Source organism: Antennarius striatus, chromosome 15 (genome assembly GCF_040054535.1).
Source record: "Antennarius striatus isolate MH-2024 chromosome 15, ASM4005453v1, whole genome shotgun sequence".
Taxonomy (NCBI): domain Eukaryota; kingdom Metazoa; phylum Chordata; class Actinopteri; order Lophiiformes; family Antennariidae; genus Antennarius; species Antennarius striatus.
The window spans coordinates 9,359,324-9,378,764 of NC_090790.1; the positions used below are offsets into that span (position 1 = coordinate 9,359,324).

At 38.8% G+C, this 19,441-nt stretch overlaps 2 protein-coding genes across 2 annotated transcripts in view; both read left to right on the top strand.

Annotated features, from left to right (window-relative positions):
* The window catches only part of rimbp2a (RIMS binding protein 2a), a 30,117-nt gene extending 26,514 nt beyond the window's left edge, over positions 1–3,603 (top strand). Inside the window, exons 23-24 of the mRNA XM_068335592.1 lie at positions 94–114; positions 1,021–3,603. Coding sequence (XP_068191693.1) covers positions 94–114; positions 1,021–1,248 — 249 coding nt within the window. The 3' untranslated portion in view covers positions 1,249–3,603. The remainder of the gene's footprint in view (positions 1–93; positions 115–1,020) is intronic.
* Positions 3,604–10,749: 7,146 nt separating this feature from the next.
* Positions 10,750–19,441, top strand: part of LOC137608587 (transmembrane protein 132D-like) — a 30,684-nt gene continuing 21,992 nt past the window's right edge. The window contains exons 1-2 of the mRNA XM_068335080.1: positions 10,750–10,846; positions 14,007–14,934. Coding sequence (XP_068191181.1) covers positions 10,750–10,846; positions 14,007–14,934 — 1,025 coding nt within the window. The remainder of the gene's footprint in view (positions 10,847–14,006; positions 14,935–19,441) is intronic.

Below are 19,441 nucleotides of genomic sequence, written 5' to 3' on the forward strand. Positions count from 1 at the left end.
CTGTATGTTCCCTCATGGCTTCACCGATGGTGGACTTCTCCGGCTCTGTGCTGTGCTGATGTCGTGCTCAACATTTGATGGCTTCCTCCTCAGTGTTTCTTCTACATTTGCACAGTATGTGTGTATGTGTGTGTATAAACCCACCAAATCTCAATTTTCAAATGTCAGTTTAGTACGGATGCAACAGTACTCTATGTAGGGAATGATAAAGTCATATTCAGTGTTTATAATACCACATAGTCACGAAAACATAAAAAAACCACACTCCCCATAGATTATTATTCATTTGTAAAGAAATATGCTGTTTTCAGTGACATGACATTGATGGAAAGTGAATGTATCATTGAAATATTTGCTAAAAACTACATTAAATCTTAAGAAAAAAGCCAGCATCACACTCCAGATTTACAGCATATAGTGTTTATTATATATTCTGTACATGGTTCACAAAGTTAGAAATACTAAATTTGAATATATTTTTGAGTAAATTATTTTTGATTGTAAAAAAATCTCTGAATTTGTAAGTGATCTAAAACACAACATCCCAAGTGTCTTTGCTAAAAGTAATCATAGCATTCACATGACCAGCTCATAATAATGAAGGGTAAGTGCAACAACCAACAGAAGAGAGAAACTTGAGTCAGTCATTTGTGGCGGTTATGTTGTTGTGATGCAGCTCAGCTCATTGACAATTAAATTAAAGGAGGTTTAGAGGTTTAAAGTACATACACAAAACAAACCTATTACAGTGATAAACAAACTAACAAGATTTCTGATGAAAATAAGCAGGGCAGGAAAAAACTTTCTCCAGGACATAGAGTGAAGAAAGTGTGTGTGTGTGTGTGTGTGTGTGTGTGTGTGTGTGCGTGCGTGCGTGTGTGTGTGCGTGTGTGTGTGTGTGTGTGTGTGTGTGTGCGTGTGACAGAGAGAGAGGGGGGGTTCACGTCCAGTATGAACGTGTCACTTCTTTAGTAATACACACCCCCTGCCTCCAAACCTCCCCATCACTTCTCTCCCTAGGGCACCACAGAAACCACTGCCATTGTCGGGAGTGATGCAGCACCCGTCAGAGCGCCGTCTCCCATTGTTCGGCCCCTGCTCCCGGGCACCATGAGACCCCTGAGCCCTACCAGGGGCCCTCACATCCCACTGGACCCTCGAGACTCCCAAGATCTGGCGAACAAAAAGAAGAAAGGACTTCTGTCCAAGGGGAAGAAGCTGCTGAAGAGACTCTCCCCAGTGAAATAAAACCCCACCCATGTATAATACATGCACATGCTGGGCTCTGTCTACTGCAGCCATACAATCAGCTCTGATCCCAGTAACACACAGCAGAGGGTGGGAGCTTTGTCTGTTGAACTGTGTGAGACTATTTGAATATAACCAGTGATACAATTATTCATGTTTGGTGATGGGTACAAATCCACTAAGTTATGTACAGTGCCAAAATCAACAGAGGGGTGACCTGCAGACAAAAATATATTACTGTGATGTATTTCAAATTAACAGATGACTAAAAAAAATCCAGAAAAAGGATATTTATGACATGTATTCTTCTTTTTTTTTATCATTAGTCAAAGGAAATACACATTTATTGAAGCAGAGCAGCTGGGCAGAGTCTAGCTACATCATAATTTCTAAACAAAATAAATACATAAAATACTGATGTCACAGTAAGGACTAGGAAACCACACTAAGGAAATCTCAGACCCAGCTGTTATGGAGGCATTCTGTGACGTAATGCTGGTTGCTAAAAGGCTTTTATTCTATTCAGTGCAATATCATAGATGGAAACGTTTCCATGCGTGATGGGAAGATGAGAAACAGAATGGTCGAGTGGCAACAGGGCATTAATGTGAGAAAGCTTGTCTCAGTGGCCTTCACAGAAATAACAGGAGCTTGACAAGCCTCATTAGATCTCAAGCTTGACTTCATCCAGGATTTACGTTTGATGACGTGTCGCTTTGGCTCTGTCTTAAAAAAGGTATAACTAGGTTTGAAAAAAATAAATAAAGAAAACTGTTACGAAACACCCCAGTGAGAGACAGGATTGTGTGTCTGTCCTCTGGCACAAAGGTGAACGTGTTCGTCTGTTTGAATAGTGGAAGACACGCTTCAGGCGCATGAGTGCGCTCGATTGGATGTGACGCGTTCACGTGTTCCTTGTTTCAGAAGCAGAAGCCGTTCGATTATTGATCATACATACCTGTACCGTTCCACTTGTTTCATGGTGATGAAGAGGTCATTGCAGCACACCACCAGAACATGATGATGTTTCACAGGGAATTTTTGGTGCTGATCAGTCTTTAAAGTTTATTCAGATGAGTTCTTGGATGGAATTAACAACTCATAGCTCGAGAGCTCAAACGCTAAGCAGGATCATTATTCTTCGCTTGTCGCTCCATTTAGTTTGTTAACTCACCGAATCTTCAAAAACAAACGTATTTGCCTAATGCTCCTAAAACATTCGCATCAGAAAAGATAATCAGACCATTAGAAACGATTTAGCATTCCGCAGGCTGTCACAACGACTGTCAATTAAATCAATTACTCCCGCTGTCAAAGGTAAAACTGTCTCCTTTGAGTTGGAAAACGTGTAGCCTGGATCAAATTATTCAGTGATTAGTGGAAGTGAATATCAGAAACTAATATTATACCACAAACTGTCTGAGTTTTCTTCTCTTACATTCCGCACCAAATTATCAATGTTTTTCTCTTTTCTGTGGCCACATTTTCAAACTATAACCCGTAGATCTAAGTTATTGTTGCCTGAGACATCTTTTCTTCTAATTTGGTGGCACAAACACAAGTCAACCCACTCTCCTACCTCAGTTTTGGGCTTTTGAGGAGACAATTTAAATAATTTATATCATCAGTATATATAAGATGATAAAAGAGTTGGGACTTTTATTTTATTAGCAATATTCATCTCTAAAAAGAAAGGCCTGTATGTGGTACCAACATTTTTGTTGCTGTTGAGGTGGAAAAAAAGTCTTGTAACGATCTGGAGGGATGACATGTCTCATAGCTTTAACAAATTAATCTTTTGTGTTTAGTTTCAAGCATCGATTCTGGTCTGTTTGTCTCTTGTGTCAAGATGCACTTCGATGATCAAAGTCTATCGTGTATAACAGGGTCCCCTTCGCCTATTATTGATAAGATGCAATTAAAAGAGAGGGTTTGCCAAAATAGAACGTTGTTTACATGGTTTCATTTTTTTTTCAGAGCTGCTTAATAGCTTCTCTTTCACTGTGTCACAGAATCCTGTATTATGGTGTCCCAATACCAAAACGTCCTTTCGTGAATGGGTGTAGTGTCTCTAAATGCTGTAGCTCTTTTGTACTTGGATTCATTTGTATATAATTTATAAATGTTTCTACATTATTTTACAACAGCCTCTCTGTTCATGCACTGAGATTTTCTCTTCCTACAAAAGACTGCAAGCATCTCATAGTGTCCTTTGGAATCAGATGTATTGGTCCACCATATGTGCTCGCTTTGTGAATCAAAGTTTAAAAAAAAAGAAGACAAAAAAAGAAATCACTGGGCAGTGTTTATGTTTAATTTTATGTGTGGGTGTGCATGTGAAAAAATGTGACTTTTATAACCAAATTAAATTTGATATTTTTTAGAAACTCTTGTTGTGTGTTTTGTGTTTGTTGTGATTAAAGGAGTTGCATTTAAAAGAGTAGGAAAAACCAGACCTTTTCACACAACAAATGGTGGCCATATTAATTTGATAGTGAACAGAGGAACCACTGCATCAGACAAACAAGACAAACAAAAGGCTTTCTTGTTGATCTGATAGGTAGTCCTTTAACTGAATTACATTCATGTGTCAATGAATGAGTTAAGAATTGTTCTCAGATCAGGGGTTGAGAGTTTGAACTGACACCTGTCTAATATTTCATCTGAAAAAGAAAGGTAGGAAAATCCCATCTGTGGTTCAGCGAAACATCACGTTATCCTGATCATGTTCAAACGATAGAAAATTACTTCCAGCGGTGAAACAGAACTGCACTGTAAATTGTTCAGAACATGACAGAACTGAGTCATTAGATTCAATATCTGATTTTAAATAACTACCATTTTTTAAGAATAATATTTTGGCCTCCTTATTTTTAGACTGGAACCAACCTGACAAATAAAAATGTCTTGTTGTACAAATAGAGAGTTTCCTGTATTCCTTTATTTTATCCGCTCTTATTTACAGTGCATTTGCTTACATGGTGTTTTAAGTATGGATTCAAAGTACAGTTTTGCAGTAATTCAACTTTATTGAGCCTTTTCCTCCATTTCATTCATCTGTTAGCTTTAGTAACACTTTTTCAAAAATTTTCAAAGAGGTTTAGCTGGAAAATGTAGGTTTATACAGCAGGAAAATTCTTAAAGCATAAAGTTAAAAGCAGGGCATATTTTTATGAACTCATGTTCTTAATGTATTTTAAAGAATTGTGGCTCAGATAGACATGGATACTACCGACATAATGATCTTATACAACATGATTCAATGCTATAAATGAAACTACCACACATTAAGTAGTTAATATTAGCTCAATCTTAATTTTGTAGTGCAGCAAAATGCAGCACACGCGTTAATACAGCAGGAATAAAAACAGCATAAATTTAAAATAGTAACTATGGAAAGAGGCAGTTTATCCATAAATGCTTTTACTTATTATATATAGGAAAATTAGTCATTACATTCATTCATACTCTACCACTTCATCTGCTGTGAAGGGTTGCGGAAAGTTGAAGCCTATCCTCGCTGACTTAGGGCGTGAGGCTGGGGAAACTCCTGGCGCGACACCAGTGCACCGTGGTTAATCATTACAACTACATGTATTAATGAGGTTATAAATGCTTCTGCCACAGATTCATTTTAGATCAGTAGCCTGTTGGAGAAAACCTAGAACTGATTTACTTGACAGATGACCATCCTGGGTCCTTAATTGTCATCCTGTCACACAAAGCACTGATAATATACTTGAGAAATAAACTTGTACTATGATGTACAGATACTGTGAGAGGTCTGTTGCAGTTAACATGAGAACGATTTCTGAGGCTGAGAGCTTTTGAGAAATTTGTACTATTGATCCTTAAGCCTGTCAGTTTAGCTTCTTCTCAAATTAAAGAATTGAAGGACTTGACAGACCGTTAGTGGCTCTTTACTTTAAGTATATTGCTTGTCAATATAGGCTGGATCCTGATGGGCCTGTCAATGTATTCCAATGGTTTCTCTCTGGATTTGCCAGTAATTACAGCTCATGGTGCACTCTGAGAGACACAACCCAAATCACACTTTCAGCGACTTCAGTCAAGGGTCAGTCACTTTGGGAAGATTTATATATCCACACCAAACTCTTCCCTTAGGTTGGTTAATGGCTGACATTTGTCTATCTGTAATTTAATTGGTAAAGAAAAATAGGCAAACAGATTTCAGTTAACAAATTATTTAGATATGAGATATAATCAATATAGATCCATGGCTCGAAATGCTTTTTAACTGGAAGTAAGCTGAGAAATGTATTATTGGTTCGGGTCAGAATCACTTTTAAGAGTTGGAGCCTCAAATCAACTCAACAAGCTCGCTCGTAAACGGAAATAACAAATGCATAACATTAATGAATGAACAGAATAGATTTATCAGTAAGTGTTTGCAGGGATTTAATTTGAATTCAACTCTACGTGTTCATGATGTCGAATCCTTTCGTTTCAGTCGAGTTGGCATGTCAGTCCTGCTTGTGTTGTCATGCAGTTCCACGATAATCCTCCGGGGGGCAGTAGTACCTTTCTGTGGGGATAGCCAGCATGTGACTATCAAGACTGCAACATGAAGCTCCCTTCGGCTTGTCCTGTTAGGGTTCACCACAGCATGTCATCCATTTTTTCATTTTAACTTAACACCCACATTTATTTTGCAAAGTTTTTTATGCCGGATGCCCTTCCTGCTGCAACCCTCTGCATTTACCCAGGAAGTTGACACCGGCTTGTGCCTTCGTAGGGCCACAGATCCTGGGGATTGAGCCCGGGATAGCATACATGCGCAAACCCAGATCTCATCAGTGAATCTAATTGGCTGATTAAACACAATTTGATGCAAATAAATACACTTCCTATTTCATCAAAGGTTTCACTTGAGAAAAATCCCTCAGCCTTCTCCATCTTCTCATCCCTGTCTTTCTCCTCCTTTTCTTTCATAACCCTCCTATGCATTTTTAACTATTTTTCTTGGTTTTTAGTATTGATCCAAACAGGAGAAGAGCTTTAAAAATTAAGAAAAAAATATGGGATATTTTATACTGGGTTTGTTTTTTGAAACACATTTTGTTCTCAGGAGTAGAAGAAAGAAAAAAAATTGACTTTATAAATCAATTCCTCTTTGTTTTATTTCTCCTAATATTATTTGCCCAATGCTCCCCCCTCCCTCTGTCCGTCCTCTCTTCTTGTGTCCCCCTCTCCCTCCCTCGCATCCCTGCCCTCACCTTCTCTCATTCTCAGTCGTGACCTTATTTCCCCCCGCCATCTAACAGATCTATATTGAGCTGTAAGTCTCTGGACTCCCCCAGGGCCATTGGGTGTTTAAAATTCTTGCCAGTTGTAACCTCTCTATCACTCTGTTTCGTCCTGCCTGCCACATAACCATAGGGGGCCACAAGGAGACATCCATCCTCTCCTGGCCTCACTGAATATTTCACAAAACCTCAGAGTGCCAGTTAAACACTGATCTATCTGATCCCCCCTGCCCCAAAATCAAAGCAGGGATCTTTCAGGTAAAATATTTTAATTTGACTTTGATATACCAGGGGACCTTTTGTCATGTGGTTTGCTGAAGAATCCTTTTGAAGTCTCTGGGCATTAAAAGTTTCCGACAGTTCATACAGCATGTGTGAGGTAAAGAGTTTTATTTAGAGTGAGTGCATTACACTTTACACCATAAGTCTCTTTGCATAACTTTATTAATATTTATATCTGTATCATTCAGAGGAAAGACATTTTCTCTGAGTGACCTTTCCCTCATTTTGTTTGCACTGTGTGTGTGTGTGTGTGTGTGTGTGTGTGTGTGTGTGTGTGTGTGTGTGTATTCCTGTAAACGATAATGCAACACAGCAAGCATGACAGATTCATTAAAATGTATCATATCTTTCCTACATACCAAACACCTCCCAGTGCACCCATGCTTGATAGCAAAATTCATTTTGTGCCTTTTAAGTCCTGGTAGCTTATGTTAATTCACATAAAACACATGCACATTTATTGTATATGACATATATTTCACATGACAAGTGTATTTCCCATCACAGGTACATTTACTCCACCAGTAACCCCACCTTACACGCACTGAATAGACATTATTTCATTGCATGCTTTGCAGTCCGTTGAGCTCTGTGCAGTAAGTTATAACCTGTTTCTTCTCAGGTGAGCAGAACCCTCAATATAAATTTGAATAGAATGCACGCAAGTGGTTTGAGGCAAGCTGCTTACCTTTACATCATGGTGCTCTGAGGGCAGCCTGTCAGTGGGAGAGCACACCGCCTGGCTGGTAACTCATTCATGGCATCCTGCAGGGGTGGAAAACTGATATTCATGGCAAAGGTGCTCTGTCATCAGATGAAGAATGTTGGATGACTTCAAAAAGAGAAGAAGAAAAAAAACAAACCAGGACACAGGTCTGTCCTTGTGATTCATCTTAGCTGAGACGTAATGGAATGGGAGCTGACCTCGAGGTACAACTTGACTGCAAAGCCCTCAGAACTCGAGCACCTAAGGTGCTGAAAAGTCTGGTTGGCCAGACGCCCCTGGCAAGGCTGCAGTGCTAAGTGTTATTACACAGATGTAACGGCAGCTTTATGTTCAGAGGCTTCGCTCCAGATCCCCCCCAGAGATCAGAGTTACAGCATTAGTTTACAAGAGTTCCTCACAGATGTCTGCATAAATGCTTATGCCTGCACTTTCCTTCTGTAGTCCTGAACAATGATTTTGTTATTATTATTCTAATCTCGTGTTTGCAGCCAATAAAACGCAGCACCAACAGGATGAGACAGAGCTAAGTTGATCTGAGCATTATTTGACCGAATACTAAAAGCAAAAGGCAGTGGGATTGTTGTTGCTGTAATATATCTTTCAGTGAACTGGATTACTCTTAGCAAAGGTTACTAGGTGGACTAATCACACCATGAACCCAGAGTCACGGCTGTGATCCGTCCCTGGACGTCAGGTGAAAGGTTGTTCAGGTGATATTTGATATGACCTGTTCTGATTTGTTCATAATCACTTCAAAATACACTCTGCCCCCGTGTCAGCTGTATTTCCCAATTCTTTTTTTTATTTTTTTTTTACCCTTACATGTGTTATTTGGGTTGATTTTTTTCCTGAACATCACTAAAACATGAATTTTTGTTCACATATTTATAAATAAATAACAAAGAAGGAATGATAGAAATTTGAAATTAACTAGAAATACAAAATGACAATAAAAGAATAATAAGCAATAGGATGCATTTAAGAAAAAAATAAACATTATCAATATTTTTTCTAGTGTTATATTTTTATTCTGCGAAATATTGCGCAGTATAGTTTAGGTAGTTGTAGATACAGTTTAGCTTCTAGTGAAATGCTAGGAGAAAACGTTGATATACTGTATTTGTGTTTAGAATACAATCATGTTCAAATGAGTTAAATGACCTCAAAAACAGGCAGTCAATTGTGCTTTTGGTCATAAAACAAAGTATTACGTTTGAGATATTGAAATTTTGTTCTGACAGTAATACAGAATATAAATAAAAAGGATGAGAACAATTCACACAGAAGGAATGACTGCACCAGATTTCATTGCAAATATACAACAGCTGGTAAGATATTTTAGTCAACAAACACCAACTGCCCTGCCTTGCCTTGACTAATAGCACTAACATGGGTAAATCAGTGAATAGCCAAATACATGCTTCCCCCCCCCTCTCTTTAAAAAACCAAACGAGACACTTCATAATTAAAGACATCAGCCACACAGATTTACATCTTCACCCATGTTAATACACATCAAGTAACTCTTCAGGACCCTGGTCACAGTGAAGGAGTCACACGCGGGACCTCAAACCGCCTCTCTGTTATCTCTAATAGCATCAGCAGCAACTTTAAAATCTGGAGATGTTCCCAGACTCAACAGTCCTCTAATCACATCCAGCCAAAAAGTACAGATGAGCTGCTCAAATTAAAGCTCAGCAGAGCTTCAGAACGTAATGCATTAACTAACCCGATGCAAACGCTGGAGCAATGTGTACAGCAAAACCATGATGCTCTCCTGAGGGAACAAACTCCATCAGTCCTCAAAGTTTTACTTGCCATTTAGAGAACCATAAAAGTCACTCTAAGGAGCATATTTATTTTAATCAGCCTGTGCTGTCAAGAAAGGGAAGAATAATTTGACAGCGATGCCTGCATGCGTGATGCTGGCACAGTGGGTTCAACTGGAAGACATTCAGTATCATTCAGAGAAGTGGTGGGTGATGTTAGAGAGAGAAAAAGACTAGTCGAGTCCAAGTGCATTATACCCATGTACATGTGACGTTTCTGTCTGTGCAGAGGCAAAGTGGTTCCCTTGGCTCCGAGTTCCTGTTTGTAGGACACACTACACAAAGACACTATTTTAGTTCAGGCTTTGAACTCACACTCTTGCTCAGAATACCTCATTACAGCCAGTGCATGGAGTTTTAGATCAAGAAGTGTTGCACTTAAAAAAGGAAGAGGTAATTAGTCAGTACTGTATATGAAGACATTAAATGTGTCCTGATTTTTTTCCTCATGTGATGTATGCAATGAATGTTATTTTTAACTGTCTCAAATTGTCAGTGTACTACAAATACATCATAACCAGTTTCGTAATGGTTTTTACACAATACATTCAAGACTGAAGAGGAGTTTGTCATGTTGTGCCATATTGCAAAATGTAATGTGTGCAGTGACATCACAAGGCTTTAGATATAGTGCCTGCATCCATCTGTTGTATTCTACACAGTATAGTACCATGTGATACAAAAAATATGCAGATGACAGCTGGCCAAACCTGCATGAAACATTTCCTCTTTGAAAAATGGGGGAAAAAAGAATAAAAAAGCCACCTCAATGCCTCTTGAACGTCATTCTGAATTTCATAAAGTCATTGTGGAAACATAATTTTTGGTAAAAAATAAAAAATAAAAGCACATGACGAAGAATTATAATTATTATTTTTATTTTATTTTTTTGGTGAGCAGGACCTCATTTTGTGTTCTTATACAGAACATGTTATATTCTAATCTCGATGTGTTCCCTTTTTATATTTTCACTTTTTAGGCAACAGTCACAACCTTAATTTGTTAAATCAACATTAAATTGACCCGTACAGAAACCACTGATCCCCTTGACCTCGTGTGCATTTAATTTTCTCTTCCTCTACCGGCGATTACCCACGTGGGTACGTTAATCTGGTAGACGACACATGTTCACTCATTTCTATCGTGGGAATAGCCGCTGCTGCCACAGCCGTGCCAACGGAGGACAGCATCCCTCTGATAACTCAAGAGGATCCAAAGAAGGAGACCACATTTTAAACGCTGGAGTGACCAAGTTTTACGCGGATAAAAACGTGAATCAACAATTATTCCTTCACTTTTTTCCTCTTTAGTCTGCAGGAAAAAAAACAAAAACAAAACAAAAACCCTTCATGACAGTGTTTCCAGCTCTTTCTTTCACAGCTTCCCTGCGCTCCGGATGGCCGGACCCCGCAGCTTTGCTGTAATGACGCGCAACCTTCTCATCCATGCGCTGGGCGCATTCATCGCTGCCGCAGCTCTTACAGCTGTTAAAGGTGAGACTAGTGCTGTCTATGAGAATGAGTCCCCTTATTTTACTTATTTCAGCTTCTTGGAGCAGACCTAGGCAACACCTCCAAGAAGGTATAAAAGTAGCTTATGGTTAGGCTTTTATAGTCCAAACATGAATAGAAAGTACAGTTTTTTCCATTATCGCTTTTCATTCTGGCACAAGATGGGTCAGGCCACTTTTCTCTATTACTTTAAGTATCTGTTGCCACTAGGAGGTGTCTGAGAAGTGAACTTTAAAAGTCCAGAAACAGTTTTTAAAACGGTCACATTGGAATTAAAAACATTTTTGTTGCAGGCTATGTTTGTGTTTTTCTACTTTTGAGGGTTTTACAGTTACAATCCATGCCCTCTGTCCATGTCATTGTCTTTGTCGAACTGAAAGTGACAGCATGCTCTGCAGTGTGCTTTGGGAATCATCATCTGTGGGATTAAAGAGGCCTGAAAGTGGGGCTGCACAGCTGTTTCTCTTGTTTAAAGATAACCTGCACTGAAAGAGATGCACTGACTGTAAGCTGTCTCTGCCTGTGTGATACTAATATCATGCAAAAGTCTTCTCCCTCAGCTTGAATTGAAAGTTTATATCTGCATATGATATCTGCATGCACATCTTCATCATTCAAAATTGCTGTATTTCTGCTAGAGAGTCAGCGGTGCAGCTGCGTTTTTCAATGCGTGTCCAAATCATAGAGTTCAGCCATTTATATCTATCCATAAATATGCATGAAGCCTTATCTTTGTGTCCACTAACCCGTATTGCTGCGCTCTCATTGTCAGCAAGTCCATCTGAGGTCACGGAAACATTCATTGTACAATAGTTTAATTATTTCAAATGGTTTATTTTTCATCTAATGTCAAGTTATGACACTTGAGGGAATACAGCTAGGACTTCCTACATTAATATCTGATCAATAAATAATGAGGTTCAGCAGTAGTCCATTAACAGTGGATTACATTTGTGCCTCAGAGTCACGTATAAATGTGATCTTATCTTGCTGTTATATCAAAGACTGAAGAAATGTCAGAACAAGAAAGCTTAATTTTTATAGTTTATAATTTTTGACTTACAGCCCAGTGCTGACATGGTTCCCACATCTCACTGATTTCTCTGACTTGTGGAGCAAACCTGTCAGAGAGTCCACTTTGCGTGAGGATGTGTTTGAAGAAGATGAGCTTCCAGCATAGTAATGGAATGTCTGTTGATTGTGCTTAGAGCAATCAACAGATGAATCATATTTAGATGAAGATTTAGGGGTCTTTCTCATGCTTGCTGGAATTAAATAATTTTGACAAAAGGGAAGACGGGAACAGAATCATCTGATGTACTTCACAAAATGCACAAGCAATTGGACCTCAAGTGATTACGATGTTTTGAATAATAATTCAGGTAAGCAACAATCTTAAATGTAGATTAACCCCAAAATCTAAATCTCTTGACCCTGGCCTACCTGTTTACCCGACATAATAGAAATCCATTTGTGGCTTTTTTATGTCTGTGTAGCAATAAACTTCTGTAACGACTGCAATTACACAATTTGCTTAATGGAGATTATAAGACTACTACAAACTGTCATTTAAACAAATTAAAGTCAGAGGGTTTTTTTGTTTGTTTTTTTGTGTGTTTTTTTTACTGATGTGACTCACTGCAGCAATTAGGAAATAAAGCCTTAATGTCCAATTGCATCACATTTTGAATATGCCTATATACTATATATCATTTCTCTTCTGGTTTGTCTTAGTTCTGGGGATATAAAAATAAAATGAAAAATGTGTACCTGCCAATATCTATTTTGACCTTTAGTGTAATACAGTACTCCCTCCGGCAATAGTACTCTGATTTTCCGTGAGACAATTGCCTGTACTTTTCTGAATGCTATATTTTTTAATATAAACCCTGACATTGGTATTTTCTCATAGATTTTTCTTTGCTTTCAGACAGAAAATTGATTTACATATAGATGTATTCATGAAACATGCAGAAAAGAATAATGTATCACTTCTAAGACCTTTGGGAAGAACGGAGGCTCTGCTTTGCCTTCAGATAAGTTATTTTTGTGTGATAGAGAAAGTGAAACTCACACATCAGTTGTGAAAAACTTCAACGTGAAGGATGGCAAATTAGTGTCTTTGGCAGGAGGAAGTTGGAGTTGAAATGCCATCCTGTTGGGACAAACAGTCAACTCGCTAAAGTTACATGAGCTGCTTTTTACCACTCAGACATTTGCCATTCCCTTTGATGCAGTGCATCAAAGTAATAGGTAGACAGTGAAAAATGATAATGACTGCTGAAGGACCAGAAAATCTGAGACCTACCCCATTAAAGTTATAAACTTTTTTCATATCTATGTAGGATAATAAAACACATTAACATATAGATCAGCATAAATAATTTACTGCCTTAAATAGACCTTTTTGATATGTAGTGGCAAAGTGGCAAAAATTCCTTTGGTTCAACCATCAACCTTTAAACAGTTGTGGCTGGTTATAACTTAGCACTGGGAAGATAGAATGTTCCAAATACAGTATGACATTGAGTCATGTTGACTTTTAACTGGCATAAGATGCAATATGAGAGTGTAATCAGGAAACAAGAGTCTGTTGCGCAGACAGATGGAAAGTGGGCATTTCATATAGGAGATTCTGTTTCAAATTGTATGGAAAAACAATCTCAAGTTCAAGTATCCTACCAGGCCAACAGGTAGATGAGGCAATTTGCAAGGGCGTTACTAATTTTCTTCCATATCTGCCGGATCGCTTGAAGCTGTCATCTTCATGAAGTGCTAGTGAGCTATCTGAAAGGCAAGCATGACTGCTGTGAACGGGCATAATAATGGAAAGACAGCAAGCATATCCAAGCATAGTATATAAAAAAATCGATACAGTGCCAATGAGGGTCAACAGAGGTATGTCTACTCGAAAACATGAAATGACCATTTAGAGCAGCCTCATATCATCTACTTTTTGAAACTTGAAGGACCTTCATTGACTTTTGTGTCCTTTTGTTCTCCCTTTGACAATCCTTTACTGGACTGAACCCAAAGTTCTGAAGTACCTACCAACTGTTGAAACCTAACACTGAAAATTTCATTTTAAAATGCAATAGATTATTTATTTACTCTTCAATTTTCGCATGTTTTTCCCTCCCAGGTGTTAAAAGTCAGATGGTTGTTGAAGACACTGGGACATTCTCCACACCATCTCCAGTTTATCCAACCATCGACTTTCAAGTTCTCAATGTGAACCACGTTTTTCTGAAGCAGAATGCTCCAGAACCATTAGGCAACTCCAGCTTGAAGGCTCAGACCCAGAGTTTTCTCATTACTGGTCCAGTCACTGGGCTCCTCCAGCCAGCTGTCAATGCTTCATACGGCCCCCTGTCTGTAGACGCTCCAATTCCTCCAGAACAACTCTCAAGTGGTCCCAGAATTCTTCCAGTTATTTTGGGACGGCAAGTTCGTTCTTCATCTCCTGTGGTCAAGATTCTATTCCACATGCCTGCAGAGATTCAAACCACTTCTGGAGAAGAAAGGATGGGGTTTGGAGAAGTTAATGGGAGGAAAAGCAGTGGACCAAAGGTAAAAGATGGAGCTCATTGTGTGACAGCCTATGCTTTCTGGGAGACTAGGGAAGTCCGTGGTGCATGCCTGGTCACCCCAGATGGATTCTGTGTCGCACAGCTGAAACCAGAACCTGCCTGGTTCAGCTCTGCCAGTCGATCAGGCAGCTCTAGCAGGGAAGCTGCAAGAACCAAAACAGTAATTGGACTTCAAGGGAACCTTGTGGAAGTCTACTTCCAGAGTCGGAGGGATCAGACAGGCCAATGTACCCCGCAGGATAGCCTACAGCGTGTTGGAGTGGGAAAAGGAAGAGACTCTGGGAGATCAGGGACACCGTTGAGGCGGATAGGAAGTGTCAATCTGCTGAGAGGTCCACCAGGGAACCCCAACTTTCTTCGACTGAGGCTGGGAGGTGCTGTGGTGATCCAGACCTCTTCCAAGCCATTGAAGACCACAGACATTGCAACTTTCTATGTTTTTCTGCCAAGCACATCTACCCTGAAAAATTTTACCCTCAGGTGAGACATAATTTTATTTTCTTTATTCACTTCCTGTGATCGAATAGTTTGACATTTGGAAGATATGGTTATGTTTTCTTGTGAAGTTTGATAAACATTTGCGGTTTGTATTCTAGACTGCTTCTGTTGAAGATTTTTTTTCCGGTTTGAAAGTGACATCAAGAATAAGAATAGTCTGGGATAGGTCTTTAAAACCCTCCAATTCACTTATTTTTTGTATGTATCAAATAAATGACAAATGTCATAATTCATTAGCTTTAAAGGTGCAGGATAATAGACTTTTTGTCTTGAGAGCTCTTAATTGTTGTTTCTTATTGACCCGACAGACATGAGAGTGGAACACATTTTATTAGTACTTTGCACTGTTGTTCAATATTTTTGTCTAGTCATATTTCATTTACCTGCTATTATCAGGAACTTCCAGAAACTTCCAAATTAAAGCCTAACTCCAGTGAGGATAAATCTATGGTCCTTGTTATGAACTTTAAGTCTCCACTCTGATTCATTCTCCTTATTGCCATATTAATTTTATGTTTTTTTTGTTTTTTTTTATACACCCCCGTAGTACATAGAGTTACCCACTTTAATTATTTGCTGCATTTGATTTGCATGCATATTAATATGGTGATGTTATTGCCAGATTCTAATATCTGTTTTTCTGGTCAGTAAAACCACACATATTGGTGCCATAACCTGTATTTGCTGTTTTGGCTGAGAATAAACTAATATTTCTCTCAGCCAGAATAATCACACAGTGTTGAATGCAAGCACATAATTTTGGTCCTGCATAATTAAATAAAACGAGAGGGTTTAATTTAAAATGTCATTCCCAGAAAACATTTTACTCATTGAGCTAGGTTGCTGAGTTTGCAAGAGTTTTGGAGCCACATAAAATTTAATTATCACTGAAACATGTGAAGCAGAACAAGAGACTGCTGCCCAGTTCAATCATTGTGATGTACAGTATATTTGAGCATCTCCATGAGTGATAAGCTCCATGCATTTAAATGGTTACTTAAGGAACTAGAATACTGATGGGGCTCACCATCAAGGCCATTCAGTGAAATGCTTGAGCACCAACATGACTTGTGTTGTGTGCCAGTTTCACCAGCTTCATAAATTACTGACATGATATCCTGTCTACTCTGTTAGCAAGGGTGTTAAAGAAAACTCTGTTTTATAAACAAGGAAATAATTGGCAAATGATTCACCACTTTTCATATCTCAACATCAGCTAACATTTTAACAAGGTTCTTTGGGTATTCAACTTCATAAATAATGCATCTATTTAATGGAGCAGGAAAACAAATATCTAAAATCTTCCTGACTCCTTTGGGTAAAAGTGAAGTTAATATAAAAGCAGCCCTGTCACACGAAAACACACAGTTTAATCTGTTTCAAAGTTTCTCCCTGTTAACCTTGATGCATGAAACTTTTTTTATCAGAATGCATCAGATCAGTAAAACTGTGAAGCCATTGCATTGAGTGTTTCCAGTCTTCACTCAGCTTAATGGTTTTGTTTGAAACTGGAATTTTTTTCTCTAATCCAATGATTTAGTGATATCATGCTGCAAACAACATACAACCCCTGCAGTAATCTGCAGCAGGATGCAGTCAAATGGAGTGAAATGCTAAGATATGTGTATTAATCCACAGGCTCTACAGTGGTTAACCCTTTAACCATGTGCCAGTCAATCCTAGTACTCTTATAAAATGCCAGACTTCTCAACAAATGCAAACATGCCTGAAAAAACACAAGTCCACATACCCAGTGGCCTGGATCTAGCTCTGCTGTCATTGCTGGATTCAAGTGAATAAGATTTGGTAGATATACGCTGACGGTTTAACATCTGCTGTTGTTTTGACTATTTGGACGGATTTACAGCCGATCCACCTGAAATTCCCTAAACCCTGACTCGCTGACTGAAGCACTGAAGTTCTTCCAGTCAGGTCAGAGATTTCAATCTGTGTATTTCTGACCTACTGCCGTATCCAGAACAAGATTGGACAAGAAGAAGTGCCCGAGTCGTTCTGTTAAGTCAAAGTGAGGGCTGGCTTTTAGGAGCTTGGCAAAGTGATTGATTCCTCCTGGGAGAAATCCCTGCTCTGCTTCACGCTTTGGCCCAAGATTGAGTCCACTCCAGCAGAGTTAGGCCAGATAATCTTTGTTCCTGATTGAAAATGAATCAAGGGGTTAACCCTTTGAGGTAGAGATGATGTGGGCTGACTGCCAGGATTAACTGTGGTTCTGCATGTGTGCAGTTTGCAAGGCCAACATACCCACCTGTTAAACATGCAGTTATTTAATAAACACATTTGTTCTCACTTGAACTCAGGGAATTACAACCATTTCATTAAATTCAATTCAATTACAAGCAAACCTTGGTTTTCGAACGCTTTGGACATCAAACAAATCGGAATTCAACCAAAAAATTCAGAATTTTTTTGTCTTGGAAGTCGAACATAATTTGGAAGTCGAACACGAACCAAACACAGTAACATCCATCCTCCTCCTCTCCCTCTCCAACATTCATATATGCCAACTGCTCACCACCACAAAGGTAAAAATTCTTATCTTTATTGTTCTTATGCTTTAACTGTAATGTGCATGTTATTTTAATTTACTGTATTCATTAATTTTTCACTTAATTTGCGTTCCATTGCCTATGGTACGAGTTACGGTACCGTAAACTTCTGTTCAAAAGACAACGGTAACTCGTACCGGAATGATGAGCGGAACTAAATACTGTAAGTTTTTCTCTTCTTTTTTGAGCCGGAGCCCGCTACGCTCACCTGAACACACGATTGAACACTGGCACATTACGCATGTCGCACTCAACAGAAAAAGAGCATTATATTTACATGCAACCACTTCCCAAAATAAGAGCGTCACAGGATTAACATTTAACATTTACTTAACACTTTCTTTCTCGTGTTTGCTTCTTCCTTTTACATTTCTTTGATATATAAATGACATTATGAAATAACATATAGTACGCGAATACAGAGGTAGAAAATGGATGTATATTATGTTGAAAAAAGGTAGTTTTCTAGTGTCTTGGAATGGATAAAGACCATTTACATTATTTGTAATGGGAAAAATGCATTTGGAATTCGAACAAATCGGTATTCAAACAGCCTTCCGGAATGAAGTGTCGTCGGAAACTGAGGTTTGCCTGTAAATGTCAAACATTAGTTCACAGAAGCTTAAAGAGAACAGCTTGTCAACATCGACACAAACACAAAGTGGCACAGCCATAGAAAATTACAGCCAAACAATTAAAGTTTTGATTAATTACTAATTAAAATGATGGCAAGATGATAGAGTTTGAAGCTGTCTTCTTTTTATATTTTAAACAAAGGAATTGACTGACTTTAAAATAGCAGTGAAGAGGGTTTTACTTCGCACGTCAATATCCATTCAATTCTCCACCTGTGGTCATGAACCGTCTGCAGTGACTGACAAAGACAAAGAGAGAGGATAAAAGTGGCTAAAATAAGGTAGCTCTGCAGGGAGGTTCAGGCCTGCTTGTGGGTGAGAAACTCAGTGATCCAGAAAGATCTTAGCATTAAGTTACTGCTGCTCTGCTCGCAACGGGAGTCATTTGAAGTGGTTTGTACCCCTCGGAGGGATGCCCATCAGGTGCTGTTGTGCACTTGATTCTCCAGGGGTCAAGCAGCAAGAACGTGAAATAACGGGTAGCAATAGTATAATTAAATTGTGATAGACTAAGATATGACAAAAAGAAAACATATAAGTAGAAAATAATTATACATACAAGCAACAGGTTTTAATGTCTTACAGATTCACCTGGTAGAGCTTATGCCACATCCTGTGTTAATGATGAGCCCTGAATGCAGAGACCGCAGGTTGATTCCAGCCTGAGGCCTTTTGCTGAATGCCATCCCCTCTCCGCCCATCCTTGAATACTTCTTTCTAGTCAACACTCTAAATGAAGAAGAAATGCCACAAAGTTTGTTAAAGTCTTATTCTATCTGATTGATCAGTGTAAATCAACTTTATTTGATGCATTTGAAAGTTTCAACATTTCACCTCATTTTACAGAAAAATATCATTTCCAATACAGTGTGCCCTCGTTCTTTGCGGTTAATGTGTTCCAGGAACCACACGCAATTAATGAATTCCGCGATAGAGCAACAAACTATCTTGTTATTTACAGTAATTTAAATGTTTATGACACTCCTCATACTGGTATTAAACCACCTTCTATCTGTATTACGTTTTCCCAAACTCTCATCTACTGTTAAAAGCACTTTTGTGTCTCACGTAAGTCCGAGACTCACGGAACAGAGGGCACTTCCGGATGCAATCAGCCAATAGAATGTGCGTACGGTATCATGTGACTGCCTACCAAAAATCTGCGATGTGGTGAAGTCGCGAGCTTTGATACGCAAATGCGCGAGGGAGCACTGTTTATATAACAGTCAGATTGTCTTGTTTTGCATGTTTGTGTGTATGTGTATGTGAAAGCCTGCGAGTTCTTTT